This window comes from Pan troglodytes, chromosome 17 (genome assembly GCF_028858775.2).
Source record: "Pan troglodytes isolate AG18354 chromosome 17, NHGRI_mPanTro3-v2.0_pri, whole genome shotgun sequence".
NCBI classification, from domain to species: Eukaryota; Metazoa; Chordata; class Mammalia; order Primates; family Hominidae; genus Pan; species Pan troglodytes.
Window position 1 is genome coordinate 18,526,440 of NC_072415.2, and position 24,031 is coordinate 18,550,470.

Below are 24,031 nucleotides of genomic sequence, written 5' to 3' on the forward strand. Positions count from 1 at the left end.
TTTTCCTCCGCTGTCACGGTACAGGAAACAATGTGTAGTTTCCACTACCTGGAAGACTCGACTTGCTCTCCGAGAACCAGTTCCCCGACAGGGTTCCTAGAGCGCAGGCTGCACGGCACAGCCCCAACACTCCCTGCTGCTTGTGAATCTTCGCATCGCCCTCCCAGGGGTCAGGAATGTGTGCTTCGGCGTCTCCAGAGCCTAGCACCACCCCATGACTCAGCTGGCGCTCGGAGGGTCCTTCCATCTGCCGCCGCTGGGGCCTTCGCTACTTCCCCCTCGCTCCTACTGGCTGGCCCACCCGGCTGCCCAGGCCCGGAAGCCCAGGATCCCAGTCACGCGTCTCCCCTTAGTCCCCGCCTCCAGCCACGCCCCCCACACTCCTCCGTCAGCCCCGCCTCCAGCTCCTGCTCGCCCTCCTAGTCCTTCCTCGGCCCCACCTCCAGTCACGCCCCCCACGTGCACCATCAGCCCCGCCCCCAGCCCTCGCTCGCCCTCCCGAGTCCTCCCTCGGCCCGGTCCCCGCCTCTAGCTCCCCCTTGCCCTCCAAGGTCCTTCTTGGCCCCGCCTTCTGCCGCGCCCCCAGCGCTGCTCCGTCGGCCCCCGCCTCCGGTCCCGCCCTCATGCTCCTCCCATTTGGTCCTGTCTTCTGCACTGGCAGAGGTCGCGGCCGGCCTGGGAGAGGAGAAGCCGACGTCAGCGCGCCGGGGCGGGGCTGGCGGCAGGAGACGCCGCGTTGAGAGCTTGGGCTCCTCCGTGAGCCGCGGGCGCGCTGCGCTGCCTGGCGGCCTTTTCCCGAGCCGAGCCCGCTTCCCGAGGCCACCAGTCGTCGCCTGCCCGCGCCTGCGCAGCGTCCCGGGCCGAGAGGGCCACGGCGGCGGCCATGGCGCACCGCTGTTTGCGGCTGTGGGGCCGGGGCGGCTGCTGGCCCCGCGGCCTACAGCAGCTCCTCGTGCCTGGCGGCGTGGGCCCGGGCGAGCAGCCTTGCCTCCGGACGGTGAGTCCTACCTGGGCGCCCGGCGCCCTCCACCCTGCCTCGGGCCCACTTCCGGCTAGGGAGAGCGGACGTCAAGGTCACTGGCCCCCGCCCTCCGGCCGCACGCGGGCCGTCCCTGCCGAGGGCCTGGGCGCCCCGCGCTGTCTCTCAGCCGGCCCTGGGAGCGCCGATTCGCGCTCAGCCCTGCCTGTGGGATTCAAGTTTTGAAAACGCGCAGCTTCAGTAGAGCCGGGTTTTCGCGCTTCACCGGGGCGGTTGAAGCCTCGAAGGTCATGTTGGCTTGGTAGCCGTCCTTGTCCCCGCTTTCGTGTCCCGGGAGCACGGAACGAAGGCGTCTGTAATTTTGAGTCAGCAGCACGAGCACGATGTAGTCGCAAAGACGGGTTTTGGAGTCGGGCTGCCTAACCTCTCCGAGTCTCCGTGTTCCCGTCTGTTGAATGGGGCCATTGCGGGCATTCCAGGACTGGCAGTATTAGCTATTATTATTAAGAATGTCACCTTTTCAGAGCAGGGACTCTGTGTTCGTTGCATATCAGGGCCTGCTCTCAGCTGGAGGCTCTTTCTCTGTTGGTAGCCATCCCTCTAGATACACACACGGGACCTGATAAGTGTTTCTGACATAATGATAGCGTGTTGACAGAACCATGGCCGTGATCAGTCTCAATGAAAGGTTCACGTGTCGAATAGTCGCTCTCACTGTTTAAGTGACACGGTTCCTCAGCCTTGCACTGGTGTACGGGTGATGGTTGAGGTCCCCGGGTCGGCCACGGGAACCTGGCTTGGCCTCCTGCTATCCCAGCGCCCCTGTAGTCAGCTCAACGTCTTCACTGTAAGGGGAGATAGGCTAGTGCCGGGGCTAACGCCTGCGATCCCAGCACTTAGGGAGGCCGAGGCGGGAGAATCGCTTGAGTCCAGGAGTTGGAAACCAGCTTGGGTAGGGTAGCAGACCCTCCGATCTACGATTTTTATTTTTATTTTTATTTTTTAAGAGACGGGGTTTTGCTTCTTCGCCCAGGCCGGAGTGCAGCGGCGCAAACACAGCTCACTGCAGCCCCAAACTCAAGCGATCCTCCCGCCTCAGCCTCCGGAGTATCTGGGACTACAGCACCGTGGTTGATTTTTAAAAAGTTTCTGGAGAGGCCAGGCGCGGTAGCTCACGGCTGTAATCCCAGCAGGCGGGCGGATCACGAGGTCAGAAAATCGAGATCATCCTGGCTAACACGGTGAAACCCCGTCTCTACTAAAAATACAAAAAATTAGCCGGGCGTGGTGGTGGGCGCCTGTAGTCCCAGCTGCTCGGGAGACTGAGGTAGGGGAATGGCGTGAACCTGGGCGGTGGAGCTGGCAGTGAGCCGAGAGCGGGCCACTGCACTCTAGCCTGGGCGACAGAGTGAGACTCCGTCCCAAAAGATAGGGTTCACCACCTTGCCCAGTTGCCCAGGCTGGCCTGGAACTCCAGGACCCAGGCGATCCTCCCGCCTCCTCCTCTCAAAGTGTTGGAATTACAGACCTGAGCCACAGCTCCTGGCCTCTACAAATTGTTTTTTTTTTTTTTCTTACCTGGGCTCAGTGACTTATGACTATAGTCCCAGCAACTCGGGGGGCCAAGGCGGGTTGCTTGGCGCGGGAGGTTGAGGCTCCAGTGAGTTTTGATTGCACTGCTGTACTCCAGCGTGGGTGACGGACCCTGTCTCCTAAAAAAAAAAAAAGGGCGGGGGTGGGGAGGGGGAATAATAGTGCCTGCATTCATGATTTTTACTCCTTGAGGCTCCCTTGCCAGTCTTAAATCAATTTCTTCGCTATGGTCACGCCACGCTGCCGTGTGGTAGGTCCTTTTTCGGTTTCCTGTATCCATTTCCCTGTTTTACCAAGCTCTGATCTCTTTTCTTTTCTTTTCTTTTTTTTTTTTTTTTTGAGACAGGGTCTCGCTCTGTCGCCCAGACTGGAGTGCAGTGGTGTGATTTTGGGTCACTGCAACCTTCGCCTCCAGGGTTCAAGCAATTCTCCTGCCTCAGCCTCCCGAGTAGCTGGGATTACAGGCGCCCGCCACTACGCCTGGCTAAATTTTGTATTTTTAGTAGAGATGGTGTTTCACCTTGTTGGCCAGGCTGGTCTCAAACTCCTGGCCTCAAGCAATCCATTTGGCCTCCCAAAGTGCTAGGATTACAGACGTGAGCCACCTTGCCCGGCCTGACTGCTTTTCTTTTGCTGCTTATGAATATTGCATTCAGACGTACAGTTCCAGGTGGGGATCTGCGTTGTGAGTTTGCAGTTTTATGTCAGAAGTGTTACCCAAAGGCTTTCCTTTTGAGTGACACTATTGTCCCTGTGAGTATCACTCAGATGCTGATATATAAGGAAGTCCTCTGTGCTGACAGCTGTAGCTGATTGATTTGCGGAGGGTGTGGGGGTTCGCGGTCCTGATACATACTCTTTGGTACTCTCTGAAGATTTGCCTAGTGACACCTGGGCATTACTGTGCTGTGAGGGAGTCTGATAGGACAGGTTTTCCTTTATGTTCCTGCTACCCTTAAAGATCAGAGACAGAAGTACTGCTTTCACGGTGAGGAAGAGATTCTGATGTGTTGAGAGATGAGTTCTCAGTGTTATGCCCAGAGGAATAAGACCGATGATAAAGCAACTGAAAAGTGCTCGTGTTGTCAAACATAAAGGCTAATTCTCCAAAATGCGGTGCTCTCAACTTAAATTTTGTGAATTAGTATCTCTTACATTATTCTTTGAATGCTAGACATGCAGATCTTGGATTACATATGCAGAGGAGAAGAAGTTTCATTGATGATTTCTTCATAGAACACAACCTCAGTGTTAAATTCAGTCACGGATTATTGCTAGGGATATTCCATGTCAACACAATTTGAAAATAGAGCCTAAAAAGGGCTTTTCTGTCAATATTTATGGAGCGCATACAGTGCCCTGTTCTGTACTAAACTTTATGGTGATATAAAGACTTGCTTTATATGATACTATGGTTTGAGTTTGGCCTCACCAAAACTCATGTTGAAATTTGTTCCCCATCGTGGTGGTATTGGGAGGTGGGGCCCAGTGGGAGGTGTTTGGGCCATGGGGGTGGAGCTCTCATGAGTGTCTTGGTGCCATTCTAGAGGTAGTGAGTTCTGTGAGCTGTGGTGGGACTGGCTTAATTTCAGAGACCTTAGGTTGTTATAAAGTAGAAGTTCCTCCCTCATGGTATGTGGCCGCTTTGCCATTGACCTTCTCCCACCGTGTTTTGATGTAGCACCTTCTCCTGCCGTAAATTGACCTAGCATGTGACCCTCACCATAAGCCCAGCACCCTGTTTCTCATACTTCCCCTCTTGCAGAACTGTGAGCTAAATAAACCTTTCTTTGTAAATTACCCAGCTTCAGGCACTCTGTTAATAGCGGAACAGAAAGGACTAAGACTAAGGTGTGGCAATATAAAGACCCCTTCATATTACCTCTGCACCACTCCTGTTCCCTGTACTCAGAGCTTTTGTTTGGTTACATTGTTACGCCATAGTGTAACTGATTTGTCCCATGATTTTCTTCCCTATGTTTCTGTGCTTCTTAGGGGTGGGAACTGGTTCTGATTCCCCTTCGGACACCCCACTGCTTGACAGCACCTGGCCTGGAGTTGTTGACTTGTCTAGCTTGCATAACATTTCATTTTAATCTACACCCTTAATGGATTTGGCACTGGAAAAAAACTCTTATGTTGCATTCTTATCTGTTATCAGTGGTTATTTCATAGGCCAAGTGTTCCTGTGGTTGGGCAGGGTGTAACACAACATAAGCTCCAAAGTCTCCCAGGCCAGTATTGCACTCAGACAAAAACAGTGTTGGTGGTCCTGTCCTGTTTTGCCGTGTAGAATTGTGTATTTATTTGAAGTTAAATCATCTCATTCTGTTTTGTTTGTTTTTTATTGACATTTTAATTTACAAACCATTGTTCATCTTAAATGTACAGTTCATTGGTTTTTAACATATTCATAAAGTTATGCAACCATCATCACTGTCTCCAATTCCAGAACATTTTCAGCACTCCAAAAAGAAGCCCTGTGACCATTAGTAATCATTTCGCATTTCTCTGTAATCGTTCCCCCAACTCTAGGCAACTACTAATGTATCTATCTCTCTATGGATTTGCCTATTCTAGACATTTCGTATAAATGGAATCATAATATGTGACCTTTTGTGTCTGCCTTCTTTCACTTAGTATGATGTTTTCAGGGTTCATCCACGTGTCAGTACTTCATTCCTTTGTTTGAGTGACTGGTATTCTCTTGTATGGGTATACCACATTTTATTTATCTGTTCATCATCAGGTGGTGAACGTTTGGCTTGTTCCTACTTTTTGACTGTTATGAATAAGGCTTCTGTGAACATTTGTGTGCATATTTTTCGTGGACATGTGTTTTCAGCTTCCTTGGGTAGGGATGGCATTGCTGGGTCATATGGTGACCCACAGGGTCATGTGGTACCATTTTGGAGATCTGTCAAACTGTTTTCCAAAGTGGCTACACCATTTTACATTCTCACCAGCACAGTGTACAGGGCTCCAGTTTCTCACATCCTCACCCACACTTGTCTGTCTTTTTGATTATAGTGGATGTGAGGTGGTTTTATTTGGTTTTGTAATTTTTATAACTATTATTTTATTTTTATTTTTTTGAGACGGAGTCTCACTCCATTGCCCAGGCTGGAGTGCAGTGGCGTGATCTCGGCTCACTGCAACCTCTGCTGCCTGGGTTCAAGCAGTGCTCCTGCCTCAGCCTCCCGAGTAGCTAGGATTACAGGCACCTGCCACTGTGCCTGGCTAATTTTTGTATTTTTAGTAGAGACGGGGTTTCACCATCTTGGCCAGGCTGGTCTTGAACTCCTGACCTCGTGATGCACCCACCTCGGCCTCCCAATGTACTGGGATTACAGGTGTGAGCCACTGCGCCTGGCCAGGGTTTGTCTTTTGAATGCTACAAATTAAACAAACATCATCAAAGTGAATGTGTTGTCACATAATTATAATTGGACTGCAATTCTACATTATGTCTGATTTTGAAATATTCTTGTTTTCTGGATAATAATGTGTGTCTCCTGGTTCTTTTGCTGGAATCAGTAGCCTAGTGCTAGGTAATCCTAGTCCTCACTAAGGGAGTCATTCTGTGTTACTTCATAACCACCTGTGGAAGAGAGAGACCTTTCATCTACTTTATGACCAGGAAATGAAGCTCTTTTAAATTTTTTATCTTGATATAACTATGGTTTTATTTTTATGTCATGTTGCAGCTTTACCGATTTGTTACAACTCAAGCAAGGGCCAGCAGAAATTCTCTTTTGACAGATGTAATTGCTGCTTATCAAAGATTCTGTTCTCGACCCCCAAAAGGTAAATGCTTAGGTGTGGCTGTAGTGTTCTACATTCTTAGGTTGGGCCTTTTGTCTCCTTCTGTAACCCATTCCCCTGCCTCCAACTTATGTCTGATTACAGCGATGAAGATATGTCATCTTCAAATGTAACACATTTGTAGATAATGAAATTGATATGCAAAAAGGAGGCTTTTTCCTTTAACACTTCTGGGTTGTGAACTATATTATTTAGACTTTGATGTACTTGTACACAAGAAATGTTATGCTTTTAGCTTGTGCTTTTTTTTTTTTTTTGGAGACTGAGTTTGGCTCTTGTCACCCAGGTTGGAGTGCACTGGTGCGATCTTGGCTTACTGCAACCTCCGCCTTCTGGGTTCAAGCGATTCTCCTGCCTCAGCCTCCCGAGTAGCTGGGATTACAGGCACCCGCCACCACACCCAGCCAATTTTTTGTACTTTTAGTAGAGTCGGAGTTTCGCCATGTTGGGCAGGCTGGTCTTGAACTCCTGACCTCAGGTGATCTGCCCACCTCAGCCTCCCAAAGTGCTGGGATTACAGGCATGAGCCATTGCGCCTGGCCAGCTTGTGCTTTTCAATGATGCATCAGCTGCTTTGAAAACAAAATGAACACAAACCTGATGAATTTTAGTTTGAAGATAAGTATTTTTTTTCTTTTTCTAACAGGATTTGAAAAATACTTTCCTAATGGAAAAAATGGAAAAAAAGCTAGTGAACCTAAAGAAGTTATGGGAGAGAAAAAAGGTACCTTTTGACAATATTATATTTGAATTTTGTGTTTTCCCCTCATGTATAATGGTGGTAGTTTCCACTGAACAAAGAAAAGAGTTATCAGGCCGGGCACAGTGTCTCACGCCTGTAATCCCAGCCTTTTGGGAGTCCTAGGCGGGTGGATCACTTGAGCCCAGGAGGTTGAGACCAGCCTGAGCAATGTGGTGAAACTCTGTCCCTACTAAAAATACAAAAAATTAGTTAGACATGGTGGTGCACACCTGTAGTCCCAGCTACCTGGGAGGCTGAGGTGGGAGAATCACCTGAGCCCAGCAGTGAGCTGTGATTGTGCCACTGCACTCCAGCCTGGGCAACAGAGAGACCCTGTCTCCAAAAAAAAAATAAAAAAAAACAAAGAAAGAAAGTTATAGTAAGTCACTTGTGAAGCTGTAGGTTGCAAGTACATATAAAATTCTAGAGACCTTATGTTACATTTCACCTTAATTTTCTGTTGATATTTTTCTGTCATTTTGCAAATTGAAGTAATTTAAGGCTACCTTAGAGGTATTGTCTGGTCAAACTAAGCATATTTGGTAGATATCTGGCACATAATTTAAAACATTGAGAAAAATCTTAGAAATCTAATACATGCAATTTATTTGATACATATTGTGTTTAGGGCAGTGTTTTAAAAATTGCTCCTCAGAGCATTACCTCACCTTAGGGATTCGGAGAGACTTTCTTAGAGCACGGTGGCTGGGGGACTGAGTGGGCCTCCTGTGCCCATTTTGACTGACTTCCTTGCTTTTTTTTTTTTTTTTTTTTGAGACAGAGTCTAGCTCTGTTGTCCAGGCTGGAGTGCAGTGGCATGATCTTGGCTCACTGCAAGCTCCGCCTCTTGGGTTCGCACCATTTTCCTGCCTCAGCCTCCTGAGTAGCTGGGACTAAAGGCGCCCGCCACCGCGCCCGGCTAATTTTTTTTTTCGTATTTTTAGTAGAGACGGGGTTTCGCTGTGTTAGCCAGGATGGTCTCCATCTCCTGGCCTTGTGATCCGCCTGCCTCGGCCTCCCAAAGTGCTGGGATTACTACAGGCGTGAGCCACCATGCCCGGCCCATCCTTGCTTTTTTAGGGAAATGTAAAGAAAACTGTAATTCAGTTTCTTTTTTTTTTTTTTTTTTTTTGAGGAAGGGTCTCTGTCGCCCAGGCTGGAGTGCAGTGGCACGATCTCACTTCAACCTCTGCCTCTTGGGTTCAAGTGATTCTCCTGCCTCAGCCTCCACAGTAGCTGGGATTATAGGCATGCGCCACCATGCCTAGCTAAGTTTTAAGAGATGAGGTTTCACCATGTTGGCCAAGCTGGTGTTGAACTCCTGACCTCATGTGATCCACCCGCCTCTGCCTCCCAAAGTGCTAGGATTACAGGCTTGACCACTGCACCTGGCCTTGAGGAGTCCATGTTTTTAAATGTACTTGTCATCTAGTTGGACAGACAAATATATGCCCAAAGAATGCAAAGGAGTAAGAGCCAGGGGACATGGGGAGGGAGAAGTGCTGGTGTGGGCTGGTGACAGCCCCGGGGCTCTAGATTGGAGCAGTACCTACAGTTCTCCCAGTGCATGCTAGGTGGTCTTTGAGTCTTGGTGTAGGGGCCGAGTAATGATAACCCATACAAGCTTTTGGGTTGCTTTTGTGTGGACATTCCTTTCTCCCTGAGTGGTTTGGAGTGTTGCACAGCTTTAGTGGTGTGCTTACTGCGTGTTTTTCAGTCCTGGGCCTCATTGTGGGGGCTGAGGCTTGTGCATATCATACCTGTCTCAGACTCCACTCGAGACAGAGGTGCAGAAGCCCCTCGTATGCAGCATAGCGGGGTGAATGTGTCATGAAGCCACATGTTGCATAGCCACTGAGGATGACCGGGTGCCTGTAGCCTCCCATCCTGCTACACTAGAGGGGTTGCTTCATGGTCACTGAAGACATTAGAAATGTATTCGGGCCGGGTGCAGTGGCTCAACGCCTGTAATCCCAGCACTTTGGGAGGCCGAAGCGGGTGCATCAGCTGAGGTCAGGAGTTGAAGACCAGCCTGGCCAACATGGTGAAACCCCATCTCTACTAAAAATACAAAAATTAGCTGGGCATGGTGGCGTGCTCCTGTAATCCCAGCTACTCGGGAGGCTGAGGCATGAGAATCGCTTGAACCTGGAAGGCAGAGGTTGCAGTGAGCTGAGATCACGCCATTGTACTCCAGCCTGGGAGGCAGAGGTTGCAGTGAGCTGAGATCATGCCATTGTACTCCAGTCTGGGAGACAGAGTGAGACTCCGTCTAAAACAACAACAACAAGGACTGATTTACAGTTTTCCTCACATACATTTCCCTACAAAGCAAAGATGCCAGCTGAATACCAACTGTGGGTGTGTTTTTTTAGCCATTTGTCAAAACCATGGGCTTTCCTGCACAAGAAAGTGTTAACAATGTATACTTTGTGGGAGTGGGAAAGGGAGTACTTACTTTTGTTTTGTTTTGTTGTTGCTGTTGTTTTTGAGATAGGGTCTTCCTGTTGCCCAGGCTGGAGTGCAGTGGTACAATCACAGCTCACTACAGGTTCAAACTCTAGGACTCAAGCGATTCTCCTGCCTCAGCCTCCTGTGTAGCTGGGACCACAGGTGCACACTACGATGCCTGGCTAATTTTTATTTTATTTTTTATTTTTTTTTGAGACGGAGTTTCACGCTTGTTGCCCAGGCTGGAGTGCAATGGCATGATCTTGGCTCACCACAACTTCTGCCTCCCAGGTTCAAGCGATTCTCCTGCCTCAGCCTCCCTAGTAGCTGGGATTACAGGCATGCACCACCATGCCCAGCTAATTTTGTATTTTTAGTAGAGACAGGGTTTCTCCATGTTGATCAGGCTGGTCTCAAACTCCCGACCTCAGGTGATCCGCCCACCTTGGCCTCCCAAAGTGCTGGGATTACAGGCGTGAACCACCGCGCCCGGCCAGAGGCAGGGTCTTGCTTTGTTGCCCAGTCTGGTCTTGAACTCCTGGGCTCAAGGGATTCTCCTGCTTTGGCCCCCCAAAATTCCGGTATTACAGGCATGAGCCACCGTGCGTGGCCAGAACACACTTTAAACTTTGAGTGGGGACTGAGGAATTTGCATCCCAACTCTGTGACTTATTCACTGTCCCCTAACACTGCCACCCATCCAACAAGTTACTTAAGCTATACTTTCTCCCTCTGTGAAGGGTATAACAGTCCTATAATTTCTTGGGTTATTGGGTTATTGTGCATATTTCATGAGATGATGCAAGTATAGCCCTTGGGAGCCTCCCTGATTGGTAAGCTTTGTATTTGTATTCTTTCTCATAGTGCTTCACTTAGTAACTGATCAGTTGCCACAGTGTATTCTGCAATGAGTCTTTTATTAAACCGTATACATGAAGACATTGCTGAGAGAGCTAAAACCTTGCCGTGCTTCTATGTGTGCTCTTTGTTTATGAACAGAATCAAAGCCAGCTGCTACCACACGCTCTTCTGGAGGAGGAGGTGGTGGCGGTGGAAAACGAGGTGGCAAGAAAGATGATTCTCACTGGTGGTCCAGGTTTCAGAAGGTTTGATGCTATACATTGTGTGAATTTTGAGGTTATGATGGTGGCCCAGAGAAGGTTGGGAGGCATTAGTGTAGTGTTGGAGGGATTTGTGTCTCACAGAGCATAGATCGTATTGTGGAATTTCATTCTTCACAAAGCTGTCCCCCTCTCTGCCCAGGGTGACATTCCATGGGACGACAAGGATTTCAGGATGTTCTTCCTCTGGACTGCTCTGTTCTGGGGTGGAGTCATGTTTTACTTGCTGCTCAAGAGATCCGGGAGAGAAATCACTTGGAAGGACTTTGTCAATAACTATCTTTCAAAAGGAGTAGTAAGTATTTTATGGGATTGGTGGCTGTTGTGGTTCAAAGGTGAAATTCATCAGATTAGACCAAAGAAGTGACAGTCAGCAGGTTAACCTGGCTCGTCCATTGTAAAATTGTTATTTTCACTCAGATTTTTCTAATGCTGAGAAGTACTGCAACTAGAGAACCCGTGTTTTGACCTGGTGTCCTCACATTTACCCCCAAATTCTTTTATTTCACTACCTCCCAGAACTGGGTTTTGGAACCACTGCTTCTGACCATGGTCTTGGCAGTCCTCTGCTTGCGCCCTTTTCTCACGTGCCCTCAGCTGCCCCTGCTCTGTGCTGTCGTGTGCCAGCCTCTGCCCCTGCTCTGTGCTGTCATGTGCCAGCGTCTGCCCCTGCTTTGTGCTGTTGTGTGCCAGCCTCTTTGGGCCCTCTGTGGGTCTTTACTACGTTTAGTCACCTGTGGGCGTGGCAGCTAATCAGCGTGTGTTGTCAGAGCAGGTGGGGCTCTAAGGGAGGGCCAGGTGGGTGCGTGGTCCCTGCCATTTCTCTGTCTGTGGAGCAGCCTTTGTTACTGTCTGCCGGGCTTGCCCATGTGTGACTATATTCACCACAACCAATGGGAAATAAGTAAAACCATATTTCAGCATATTTAAGATGCTATTGATTGTAAGACACATGGTGTTTTGTAAGTTGCTAAGACAAATCTAATAAGATGCTGATGAAATTATAACATGCCATCAGTTGTAAAATGGATCTCCATTTCTGATGTTAAAATATGAAAAATGTGTGTCTTAGAATTGATGCAGTGGCCGGGCGTAGTGGGTCACGCCTGTAATCCCAGCACTTTGGGAGGCCGAGGCGGGTGAATCACGAGGTCAGGAGATCGAGACCATCCTGGCTAACATGGTGAAACCCCCGAATCTACTGAAAAATACAAAAAATTAGCCGGGTGTGGTGGCACGTGCCTGTAGTCCCAGCTACTCGGGAGGCTGAGGCAGGAGAATGGCGTGAACCCGGGAGGCGGAGCTTGCAGTGAGCCGAGATTGCACCACTGCACTCCAGCCTGGGCGACAGAGTGAGACTCCATCTCAAAAAAAAAAAAAAAAAAAAAAAAAAGCACTGATGCAGTATAGTGATAGACACCAGAATTAGGCCTGCTGTGTAGCCTTGGGGAAACCCCTTAACCTCTTAATACTTGGGTTTTCATCCATGAAATGGATAAAGTAAGACGACATGAATACTTACTGAGGTAGTGTAAAGAATTTGAATTCGTTCTAAAGGTTGTACAGGAAGGTAAGGATGTAAGAAATGGTTATCTACTCAAATGAGCAGCTGCTACTGTGCTAAGAGCTGAAGTGACTGAGATTAACTTCAGTTTATGTTTCCCCTGGAAGTTGCAAACCTTCAGTGGACTCCAGAATTCCAAAATGTTTACATTGGACAGATCCTGCCTGTACCATTGTCCTGTGCGTAGAGAGATGGGTTCCTGGTGCTTCCTTATGCCACCATCTTCCAGAGTCCTTTTATCTAGTTGGATTTTTGAAACATGTTTATCTTATGAAAGTGAAGATCTTATATGTGTAATTCTCAGATGTAGTGGGGACTCCCACTCAGAAGCTGCTCAGAAGCAGTGGTCATTGCGTGTGGACTGGGCTGCAGCCATCCTTCTGATTGGGATGGCAGGTCCTCGAGGTGGCTTCTCCATAGCTGCAGCTCCTCCTGACCCTCTGGCTCTTTGGCATTAGTCTGCTCTCTCCCCAGCAGGTGTCTGTGGGGTGGAGCAGTGCCAGTCATTCCTCTCTGACAGAGACTGCCTTTAAGAACAGTTGCTCCCCGATTCCAGCCCCTCTGGGATTGCTCTGGGGCTCCTTTGCTTTTTGTTTGTCATTCTTGCCTTCCAGACTTGCTGACAAAGCAAGCAGTTAGAAATAAGCACATCCCAGAGTGCTCATGCTCCTAAACCAGTTACAGTCCTTGGGATGTGGTGTTTAACAGTGTTACTAAGAATCCTATGTAGGCTGGCCGTGGTGGCTTACACCTGTAATCTGTGCACTTTGGGAGGCTGAGGTGGGAGGATCACTTGAATCTAGGAGTTCGAGACCAGCCTGGGGAATGTAGGGAGACCCCATCTCTACAAAGAAATGTAAAAAAATTGGCCATTTGTGGTGGCTTGGACTCTTAGTCCCAGCTACTCAGGAAGCTGAGGTGGGAGGATCTCTTGTGCCCAGAGAAGTTGAGGCTGCAGTGAGCTATGATTGCACCACTGCACTCCAGCCTGAGTGAAATCCTGTCTAAAAACAAATAAAAAAAGGATCCTATATGATTAGGTGATTCAATTTAAAAAAAAGCTTAAACTGTTTTATATTTATAGAGTGACAAAAATTAAAAAGTCTTATACTACCAAATGTTGGTATGTCCTATAGAGCGATAGGCTATGTCCTATAGAGCAATAATAATGTTTTGCTCATGGCAGTGTGAATTGGGGAGCCATTTTGGAGAGCAATTTGGCAATATCTAGTAAAGTCGAAGGTACGTATACCCTGCAACACAGCCTTAGTGTGTCTATCTACAGGTGTGTTTCCTGGAGAAGTTTTTTGAGATGTGCCCACAAAGGTAGATATGGGAATGTTCGTAACAGCATTGCTTGTGAGAAATGTGTAACAGCCTAGCTGTCTGTTAACAGGAGGATGGATCAGTATCTTGGGTGTGGTCATAGCATGGCATACCCTGTAGCACGGAAGTGTCAGCTTGCGTAAACCTCACAAATGCAATGTTGGAGGGAAAAAGAAAGTTGTAGAAGAATACTTATATATAAAACAAGACCATTTTTAAAGTTAAAAACAGGCAGAAGGGAATGTGCATATCGTGTAGGGTTACCTTCATGTGTAGTGCAAGTGTAAGGATGTGGTTTGGGCAATGCAGCCCCTAAATGAGAGCATAGCCCCCTTTGGGAGGGGATGTGCCTGGGAGCTTCCGCAGAATTATAGGGGGGAACATGGGGGCATCTTTATCTGATTCTTTATTCTTTCCTTGTATGGCTGAAACATCATATGCATTTTAAATGAGCTTAAAAGAGTATCTCAAGTATTTTCTGTGAATTTATGTGTGAATTTATTTTTAAAATTCTAGGTAGACAGACTGGAAGTCGTCAACAAGCGTTTTGTTCGAGTGACCTTTACACCAGGAAAAACTCCTGTTGATGGGGTAAATCATTTTATTAATTGATGTGAATTAGTTGTAAATTAACTTTTTCAGATTTAAAGCTGAAAGGAAAACCGGCCTCATACTCTAGGAGTTATACGCACCAGATATATCAGAACTGGGCAGTGTGGCAGGGGTGATCTTACTAACATCAGTGGAAATGGGAATGTTGTGTATGGATTATTGATATAGGGATTGGGTCATGGTTTTGTTTTGTTTCTGATAATCATTTTGACTACATTTAGAAGACAGTGAGTGAAATCCCAGTTTTCAGTATTCCAGAATAGTCTGTGACTTTTCAAGACTGAGAAGTAGTTATTTGATTAGGAAAAAAAATTAAAATCTCAATTGCCTATGTTTTGAGACAGCTTTTATCAAATTAGTTTAAAAGCATCCCCACCATCTCCCAACCATTTTGTGATATTATATTGTTTTAATTTCCATTTGATTTCCTATTTTAAAAATAATTTGTATTTCCTCTCCAACCAGTCTGGAGTATACTTCCAGAGACCTCAGAGCAAGCTGAATGCATTGAGGGAATTCTGGAGGGGAGGGGAGAGAGGTGAAGCTAAGGCTCCCAGGACTTGCCAGGCTCCCTTAGGATAATTGTGTTTAACCATTTTCTAGCCATCCCGCCTGGACAGGGCAACATTTAAGGACAACTAGAAGTGATGGTGACCATATCTCTCTGTTTAATAGCATGTCAGCAAATAGCAGAATGTCTGTAAAGTCATAGGGCTCTGGTGTTGCCCTGTGTTTGGGAAGGTATTTTAATGGTCTTGATTTCCCATTCCCTCTACCTAATGATGCAATGCCTATTAATAACCGTGCTTTATCCTCAGACTTTAGTGCTGGGAATTAAGTTGGCACTTTCTCATGAGGCCGGTAGGCAACGTATGTTCCAGCACTGTGGGAAGCACACACACACCCATCCCTCTGCTTCTAGGAGGGAAGCCCAGGGAGAAAGTAGGGATGTGTGTGGGATGTCTCTGCAAGGACGCCCTCTCACACATTGTCTATACGTAGCAAAAAATGAGAAATAGCCCAGCGGCCCATGCCAGGCACAGGGTTAACAGGGAATCCTTGTTCCCTGTTCTGTTTCCGGCTGAGCAGTTGTCCTTGGGGGCAGTTCCGTCCCTAGGGGTGATTTTGACATTGGCGGGAACTTGTTTTCCAGTGTTGGCATGCACAAGCATTTATGTGTTGAAATTCATACCATTGTATATAAAGTGCTTTCTTTGTATTTCTCTTTTATAGTACAGTTAAGGTTTATATTGATTTCTTTTCAAAATTGTATTTCAAGATCGTAAAGGTGGCATTATACAGTCTTGAGGGACAGGCCTGAAATGCTGATGTTGTTTGTGTCTGAATGTTGGGGTTATGGATGTCTTTGTTTTCTGTATGTGCATATCCCAAGTTTTTACAGCAAATGTATATTACCTGCTTACTAAAGACTTCTTGTTTTGAGCTTTCAGAAACAGATTTTCAGTGTCTTGCTGTGAATGGAGCAGCAGTATTAATCACTGTGCAGTGCTGCACACACACAGCCTTTAGCCTTACATCAGTTCTACTCTTGACTAGTAGATGGCTTACCTTCTCTGTGACAGTAGAGAAGGGCTTAATGCTTAAATGAGATAGGGTGAGTCAGTCGTGGTTTTCAAATTTTAGTGTGCATAAAAATTGTCTAGAAAGCTATTAAAACTTGAGTCCTGGGACCCCATCCCCGCAGAGGTTCTTATCTAGGTTGTGTTCTGAGAATCTGCATTTCTAACATGCTGCTGGGTGGCACTATGCTGCTGGTCCTGGGTTCACACTGCTTCTGTGATAGGAGCCAGGCGTTTGGCCCATTGCCCAGTTGATAGCAGGGGCTGAGTTGGGGAATGTTCCATCCTCTGTGGTTAATCTATTCTGAGCAGGTTTTGGGGCTTTGTAACCATGTGAATTTTGTATCTTTGTTGGTGAATAATTTACCAAATACTGTTATGTTGTTATATAATATAAAACTTACTCTTCATCTTTTATTTTTAGATACTTGGAGAGAAATACCAAAGTAATGTTCCTCACTCAGTAACACTGGTTGGAAGGATATGCGATGACTTGTTGCTCTCTATGAGGTTTTGTTTTTTTGTTTGTTTTTTGAGACGGAGTCTGACTTTGTCACCCAGGCTGGAGTGCAGTGGCGTGATCTTGGCTCACTGCAACTTCCGCCTCCCAGGTTCAAGAAGTTCTCTGCCTCAGCCTCCCAAGAAGCTGGGATTGCTGGTGCCTGCCACCATGCCTGGCTAATTTTTTGTATTTTTAGTAGAGACGGGGTTTCACCATCTTGACCAGGCTTGTCTTGAACTCCTGACCTTGTGATCCACCCACCTTGGCCTCCCAAAGTGTTGGAATTACAGGCGTGAGCCACTGCACCTGGCCTTGTTTTTTGTTTTGAAATGGAGTCTCGCTCTGTTGCCTAGACTGGAATGCAGTGGCACAATCTTGGCTCACTGCAACCTGTGCCTCCCAGGTTCATGCCTCCCAAGTAGCTGGGCCTATAGGTGGGTGCCACCATGCCTAGCTAATTTTTGTAGTTTTAGTAGAGACAGTTTGAGACCATGGTGGCCAGGCTGGTCTCAAACTCCTCACTTCAGGTGATCTGCCACCTGGGCTTCCCAAAGTGCTGGGATTACTGGCCACTGTGCCCAGCCTCTCTAATGAGTTTTATATCATAGACTTACTGTTTTGATTTAAAAAATACTTTTTTAAAAAAAGATGATTGCAGGTTAGAGGAGAAACAAAGTTTTTTTGTACTATAAAATGGAGCTAATACATGCCCAGTGCTTGAAATGGGGTCTTCTAGCTAGTAAACTCCATAAATGTGAGCTATTAAAATCAGTGTCCTCATGGTTGTGTAAAGGCAGTGTGACATTGTGGTTAGGACACTGGTTCAGGAGCCAGACTGGGTTCAGATCCCAGCCTCTTATTTCATGTGTGACCATGAGCAAGTTTTGTTATCTGTAGAATGGGAACAGGAGTCAGGGCTCATATTCAGTCAGTAGGCACGAGTACAATAAGAAATAATTATGTGCTGGTTGGTAGAATAGCCTTGACCTGGCCCCTGAGGTGTCCCTGTGCTGGGCCCTCTGGGTCTCTGCAGCTCTAGAGAATAAAGAGGGAGTGCCTGGCACAGCAAGGCACATCTGTTCCAGTTGCACAGTGGGGGTGCGGTGTTCGGATTTTGAACATCACCCCCAGTGATGGCACCTGCTTCTTAGGATGGTCCTCAGGATTGAATGAACTAATGCATCTAAAGGGCCCAGAACAATGCCTGGTACTTAGTACATGCCCAGTAAACTTTAGCTCTTATCCCTGTTTCACAGTAGTTTTAAATTTGGGAATAGGGAGCTAAAATACCTAGGAAATAGATGAAGAGGGAAATAATGCATATTTATTTTAAAAAGGATTACGTTTTCAAATAGGTTTTTCATTCTGTTTTTTGAGTTTATAATTTTAGAGCCACTGAGATATTGCTGCTAAAGAAATGCTTATTTGCCAAGAATTGCCAAGTGTTCTCAAGGAGTGACATTTAATCACCACATTATTAAAGCCAGTCTTTTATTATTGTTTTTTCTTTAATTTATAAATTTTCAGTATTTCTGGAAAATTCTTAAAAAGTTGAACCGTTTAGTGAATTGAACCTTTTAGTTTCACTACATTCTTAGGATATTTGTTTTTTTGTTTTTATAGCAATACGTTTGGTTTAATATTGGCAGTGTGGACACCTTTGAACGGAATCTGGAAACTTTACAGCAGGAATTGGGCATAGAAGGAGAAAATCGGGTGCCTGTTGTCTACATTGCTGAAAGTGATGGGTAATCTCAAATATAATATTTTGTAGACTGTTGACTGTGCTGCCTGTGGTTCACTGTGTTCTGTCCCTGGGTGCAGGGCTACACATTATATTCTCAAACAGGCCTTTCTCAGTTTGGCCAGATTTTTAAAAAACTATTAGTAACTCACTAGTTTTTGCATGACTCATTCATTTTCTTTTTTTTTTTGAGATGGGGTTTCGCTTTGTCGCCCAGGCTGGAGTGCAGTCGTATGATCTTGACTCACTGCAACCTTTGTCCCCACCCCAGTTCACGCGATTCTCCTGCCTCAGTCTCCAGAGTAGCTGGGATTATAGGCTTCCACCACCATGCCCAGCTAATTTTTGTATTTCTAGTAGAGGCAGGGATTCACCATGTTGGTCAGGCTGGTCTCGAACTCCTGACTTCAGGTAATCCACCTGCCTCCGCCTCCCAAAGTGCTGGGATTACAGTTGTGAGCCACCACACCTGGCTTTTTATCTTTATCTTTATTTTTATTTTTATTTTTGATTCATTCCTTTTGTACACATTTATACTTATCTTGATTAAGCAGTGGTTTAGGGTATTAACATTCAATGCATTGACCTTTGGTAGGATTTTAGCATAAAGAACCCCTTTGTATCAAAGAGTGCCATTCCCATCTTTGAACTATCATTTATGGTTACATTTCACAGTTTTCCAGGATTTTTAGGTGATTCTTCTCTCATCAGAACTTCTTCTTTGGGGGTTGTCTTTAATAAGACCATGTTAGTAACCCCACTTAAAGTCTGGGCAGATGCTCCATTTATTTCAAAGAGTTGGTTGCCATGGAGCTTATTTGGGAATTCTGTTGCCTTTGAAGAACACTTGCAAGTTACCCTCCTTTGTATTAAGTGCAGAAGGTATACCTTGGTGTAGCTATATATATTTATATTGATATCTTGCACCACATGCGAAAGCTGGAGGTGAGCAGCCAGTCCTAACCCGTGTTGCGCTGTGTGTCCCTAGCTCTTTTCTGCTGAGCATGCTGCCTACGGTGCTCATCATCGCCTTCTTGCTCTACACCATCAGAAGAGGGCCTGCTGGCATTGGCCGGACAGGCCGAGGGATGGGCGGACTCTTCAGTGTCGGAGAAACCACTGCCAAGGTCTTAAAGGATGAAATTGATGTGAAGTTCAAAGATGTGGCTGGCTGTGAGGAGGCCAAGCTAGAGATCATGGAATTTGTGAATTTCTTGAAAAACCCAAAGCAGTATCAAGACCTAGGAGCAAAAATCCCAAAGGTAAAATGAACTTTTAGATTAACTTTTCGAAGTGTTTCTTGATCTCTGAAGTTATAATTCTATGAAGTTTGATTACTTATTATAGATAGCTGTTTTTCTGTCCTTCCTCTTTCTCAGCTTACTAGGCTAGCCTCTGCCCAACTCGAGGATCGTTTTGGGTCAGTTCTGTGTGCATGTGTCTTGTATAGTGTATGTATTCCTGAAAATATCTATGTTACCTCCTCTTGGAAGATTTTCTTGATTCGTCTTCCCTCTCCCTCCAATCTGATTTAGATGCCCTATCTCTCAGCAACTGTAGGCCCGCTGTAGCTCACTGACAGTGTCACACTCTGCTGTCACCCAGTGTCCCTTCGAGGGATGTATGTGGACAGGACACCTGTGCTGGCACTGAGGTTCATGGCACAGGATCCAGTGGAGAGGACACAGCACTCACCATCACCTTCCCCTTTCCAGCAAATATGCTCTTGCCCACTGTGCTAGTGGTGGGCTGTACTCTACAGGGCTTGGTGCCCCTAGGGCTAGGCGTGGAACATTAACTTCATATTTGTTAAATGGATCAGCTATTAAGTAAATGAATAAAAAGGTATAATTCTTTTAAAAGTCCATGAATAAATTTTACTTTAAAGGAATCCTTTGAAAGATAATCATTATTTCCTTGATTTTTATGTCTTTCTTCTATAGATAAAAAGTCATATTTTATGAATTTATAACTTACTGTTACTTAGTACCCATTTGCATTACACCTAGTTGTCTCTACAACTTAATATAATAGTTGTGTAGGGCCAGGCGCAGTGGCTCACTCCTGTAATCCCAGCACTTTGGGAGGCTGAGGTGGGTGGATCACCTGAGGTCAGGAGTTCGAGACCAGCCTGGCCAACATGGTGAATCCCTGTCTCTACTAAAAATACAAAAAATTAGCTGGGCATGGTGTTGTGCGCCTGTAATCCCAGCTGCTCAAGAGGCTGAGGCAGGAGAATCGCTTCAACCTGGGAGGTGGAGGTTGCAGTGAGCCGAGATCGTGCCATTGCACTCCAGCCTGGACAAGAGTGAAACTCTATCTCAAAAAAAAAAAAGTGTATTGTTTGAGCAAACACGTCTTTCTTTGTAGTTAAGTTCATCATTGGTCATTAGATTTCTACTTCATTTGTGAAACTTTTAAAGAAGAAAATAAGCAAAATTTAAAAAATACCTTAAGGTTTTATTACAATGCCTAGAAAAAATATCATTTGACCATATTATCTACCTCCTCACAGTATTTGGATATGGTAGTGTGGTAGTATGTCTATAAATAAGAGAGGATACTGTTCGTGGGTAGTCAGTGGAAATAAAAACAAATTCACAGTTAGGTTTTAAGTTGCATGTCCAACCATGCTAAAAATGTACTGATTTGTACATGAAAGTAGAAGTCAGAAGTTGGGTTTATTAATTATTTGAGCTCAGAAACCAATTTTACTTGTAAAGAGTAAAAGAATTACATAAATCAGGAGTGTGGTGTTGGTGTCTTCTTAAATTATTTAAGTAAACCTTAGCAGATTTATTAGTATATTCCTAGCCTAAGTCACCCTTTACATACTGTTAGACTAAAGGTCTAAAAATCAGCCCTAGGAAAAAAAGGAAATATTTTAAATTTCACATTCTTACCAAATTTTTTGAAACAAAATTATTTTTGATAATCTTTTTATTCTTACTAATATAAAAATGTTCTACCATAGCTCAGATGTTTAAGTAATATTTAATATATATCAATAAGATTTAGAGACAGAGTTATATCTTGTAATTATTTGCGGATACACAATTTACTTTTCTGGAATTCTCATTAAATGTAATTTCTTTTTTCATATCTGAAGGGTGCCATTCTCACTGGTCCTCCAGGCACTGGGAAGACGCTGCTAGCTAAGGCCACAGCCGGAGAAGCCAATGTCCCCTTCATCACCGTTAGTGGATCTGAGTTTTTGGAGATGTTCGTTGGTGTGGGCCCTGCTAGAGTGAGTCTCATTCTGTTCGGATGGTACAGCTTCCTTACACCCACCACTTCACCACAGATGGGGGCACTTGCTAGAGATGGCCCTTCCCCCTAGAGTGCTAGAGTGACCTCTCACCAGTCCCTGGCCTGAGCTCTCCTCCAGGCCTAAGACTTCAGCAAGGCCTGTGACTTCCACCCCACCTTCCCTCGCACCAGCTAGGACTGCAGTCTGCTACCTATAGTAGACCAATTTAAAGAATTGACGGCTGTGCGCGGTGGCTCATGCCTGTAATTCCAGCACTTTGGAAGGCTGAAGTGGGTGGAACGCTTGAAGTCAGGAGTTCGAGACCAGCCTGGCCAACATGGCGAAACCCTGTCTCTACTAAAAATAGAAAAATTAGCCAGGCGTGGTCGTGCATGCCTATAATCCCAGCTATTTCGGAGGCTGAGGCAGGAGAATCTCTTGAACCCAGGCGGCAGAAGTTGCAGTGAACCAAGATCACACCACTGCGTTCCAGCCTGGGCAACAGAGTGAGACGCTGTCTCAAAAAAAAAAAAAAAAAATTTGCTTTATTTGTGGATTTTTTTTTTTTTTTTTGGTGACAACATTTATTGAGATATAATTGACATACCAAACAATTGATCCCTGTAAAGTATACAATTCAGTAGCTTTTAGTAATTCACAGATTTGTGCAGCCATCACCACAATCAGTTTTACAACATTTCCATTACATCAAGAAGAAATCGTGGCCGGGCGTGGTGGCTCACACTTGTAATCCCAGCACTTTGGGAGGCCGAGGCAGGCGGATCAGGAGGTCTGGAGATCGAGACCATCCTGGCTAACATGGTAAAACACCATCTCTACTAAAAATACAAAACCAAAATTAGCCGTGCGTGGTGGTGGGCGCCTGTAGTCCCAGCTACTTGGGAGGCTGAGGCAGGAGAATGGCGTGAACCTGGGAGGCGGAGCTTGCAGTGAGCTGAGATCACACCACTGCACTCCAGCCTGGGTGACAGAGTGAGACTCGTCTCAAAAAAAAAAAAAAAAAAATGTAAATCGGGAGTCCTAAGCAAACTACCCAAAGGAATTTCCTAGTACAGACATTCTATGTAAATGAAATTATACAATATGTGTTTTTTTTATGCCTGATTTCTTTCACTTAACATAATGTTTTCGAATGGTAACTCCATGTTTAACATTTTAAGGAAACACCAGACTGTTTTCCAAACTACTTGCCCATTTTCCATCCCTACCAGCAATGTGTAAGGGGTTCTGATGTTTCCCCGCCCTTATCAACACTTTGATGATAGCCACCTTAGTGGGTGTGATGTAGTATCTCGTGGTTTTGATTTGCATTTCCATGATGAGGAGTGATGTTGAACATCTTGTATGTGCTTATTGGCCATTTGTATATTTGTATATCTTCCTTGGAGAGTTGTCTATTCAGAGCCTTTGCTCATTTTTTAATTGGGTTTTTTTGGTTGTTGAATTGTAAGAGTTCTTTTTTTTTTTTTTTTTTTTTTTTTTTTTTTTTTTGAGATGGAGTCTTGCTCTGTCGCCCAGGCTGGAGTGCAGTGGCATAACCTCTGCCTCCCGGGTTCAAGTGATTCTGCCTCAGCCTCCCTAGTAGCTGGGATTGCAGGCGCCCACCACCATGCCCAGCTAATTTTTGTATTTTTAGTAGAGATGGGGTTTCACTATGTTGGCCAGGCTGGTATTGAACTCCTCACTTCAGGTGATGCACCCCCTGCCTTGCCCTCCTAAAGTGCTGGGATTACAGGCATGAGCCACCTTGTCCGGCCTCACCTTCACATCTATTTCACACTTTGCTGTTGTTGTGCGGATAAGTCATAGAAAAATAGGGAATGAGGGGGAGTTGGGTGTTAATGATGATGGGCCATGAGATATAAAGTGGATGGGGGGAAATTGAAGACAGGAGAGGAGCTGTGGGGGGTGGTGGGGAAGGGTGGGCCTGGTGGGTTGCAGAGCTGAGAAGTGGTAAAGAGTTGGCGTGAGATACCTGAGTGTGTCTGTGGGTCCAGATGATAGGAGGGGGTGCTCAGAGAGTAGATGACTTGAAGATGGTGGTTTAAAAGGCAACCTTGGCAGTGCTGGTCTTGTCAGAGTGAAGTAAAAGGTGAATGAAGGGGTGGTCAGGGAACTGAGAGACCGAGAGCCACATGGATGGAAATCACTGAGGACATCGTGCCTAGTGGCAGTCAGGCTGGGGGAGACCCATGGCACAGTGGGGTGGAGTGCCTGCCACGAGGCCTGAGCCTCAGCAAGCAGGGGCTTTTCCAGCAGTTATTTTGGCAGCAGCAGTGGGGTGTGAGATGGACCCCAGCTCCAGTTAGCCTGTAGGGGAAGATGCAGACTCCTGCTTAAGGCTTGCTGGAATGGCTGAGTTCCTGTTCATGCCGGGATGGGATGGATGTACTTTGAAGGTGTGGGTCTGTAGGTCACAGATCTGGAATTCAGAGGGGAGGCTGGAGAAGGATACCAGTTATTTTAGGGGATGTGTTCAGAGCAGTGTAGGAATGAACATCCAGAAATCCAGGCAGGAAGACCTGGACGTCTGTCCAGTGAAGTGGGGGTGGGGGGTGGGAGTGGGCAGGTGGAGAGTTGTCTCTGATGCTCCTTGAAGGGGCAGGTGACTGATGGTGAGGCGCTGAGTGGCTCTTCCTCCTCCTCCTGACTGCAGGTTTGTCTGAGGGTATGCGCTATCAGGATGGTCTGTGGTGGGGTGGGTGGCAGATGAAGGCTGTC

At 46.1% G+C, this 24,031-nt stretch overlaps 1 protein-coding gene across 2 annotated transcripts in view; it reads left to right on the forward strand.

Annotated features, from left to right (window-relative positions):
• Positions 1-492: 492 nt before the first annotated feature.
• Positions 493-24,031, forward strand: part of AFG3L2 (AFG3 like matrix AAA peptidase subunit 2) — a 48,278-nt gene continuing 24,739 nt past the window's right edge. Inside the window, exons 1-9 of one of the 2 annotated variants that reach the window (XM_512199.7) lie at positions 493-997; positions 6,280-6,379; positions 7,044-7,121; positions 10,590-10,696; positions 10,854-11,006; positions 14,118-14,192; positions 17,919-18,043; positions 19,028-19,301; positions 21,149-21,286. In XM_512199.7, the coding sequence (XP_512199.2) occupies positions 884-997; positions 6,280-6,379; positions 7,044-7,121; positions 10,590-10,696; positions 10,854-11,006; positions 14,118-14,192; positions 17,919-18,043; positions 19,028-19,301; positions 21,149-21,286 (1,164 nt within the window). In that variant the 5' untranslated portion in view covers positions 493-883. The remainder of the gene's footprint in view (positions 998-6,279; positions 6,380-7,043; positions 7,122-10,589; positions 10,697-10,853; positions 11,007-14,117; positions 14,193-17,918; positions 18,044-19,027; positions 19,302-21,148; positions 21,287-24,031) is intronic. The other variant, XM_063795927.1, reaches the window with a different exon arrangement.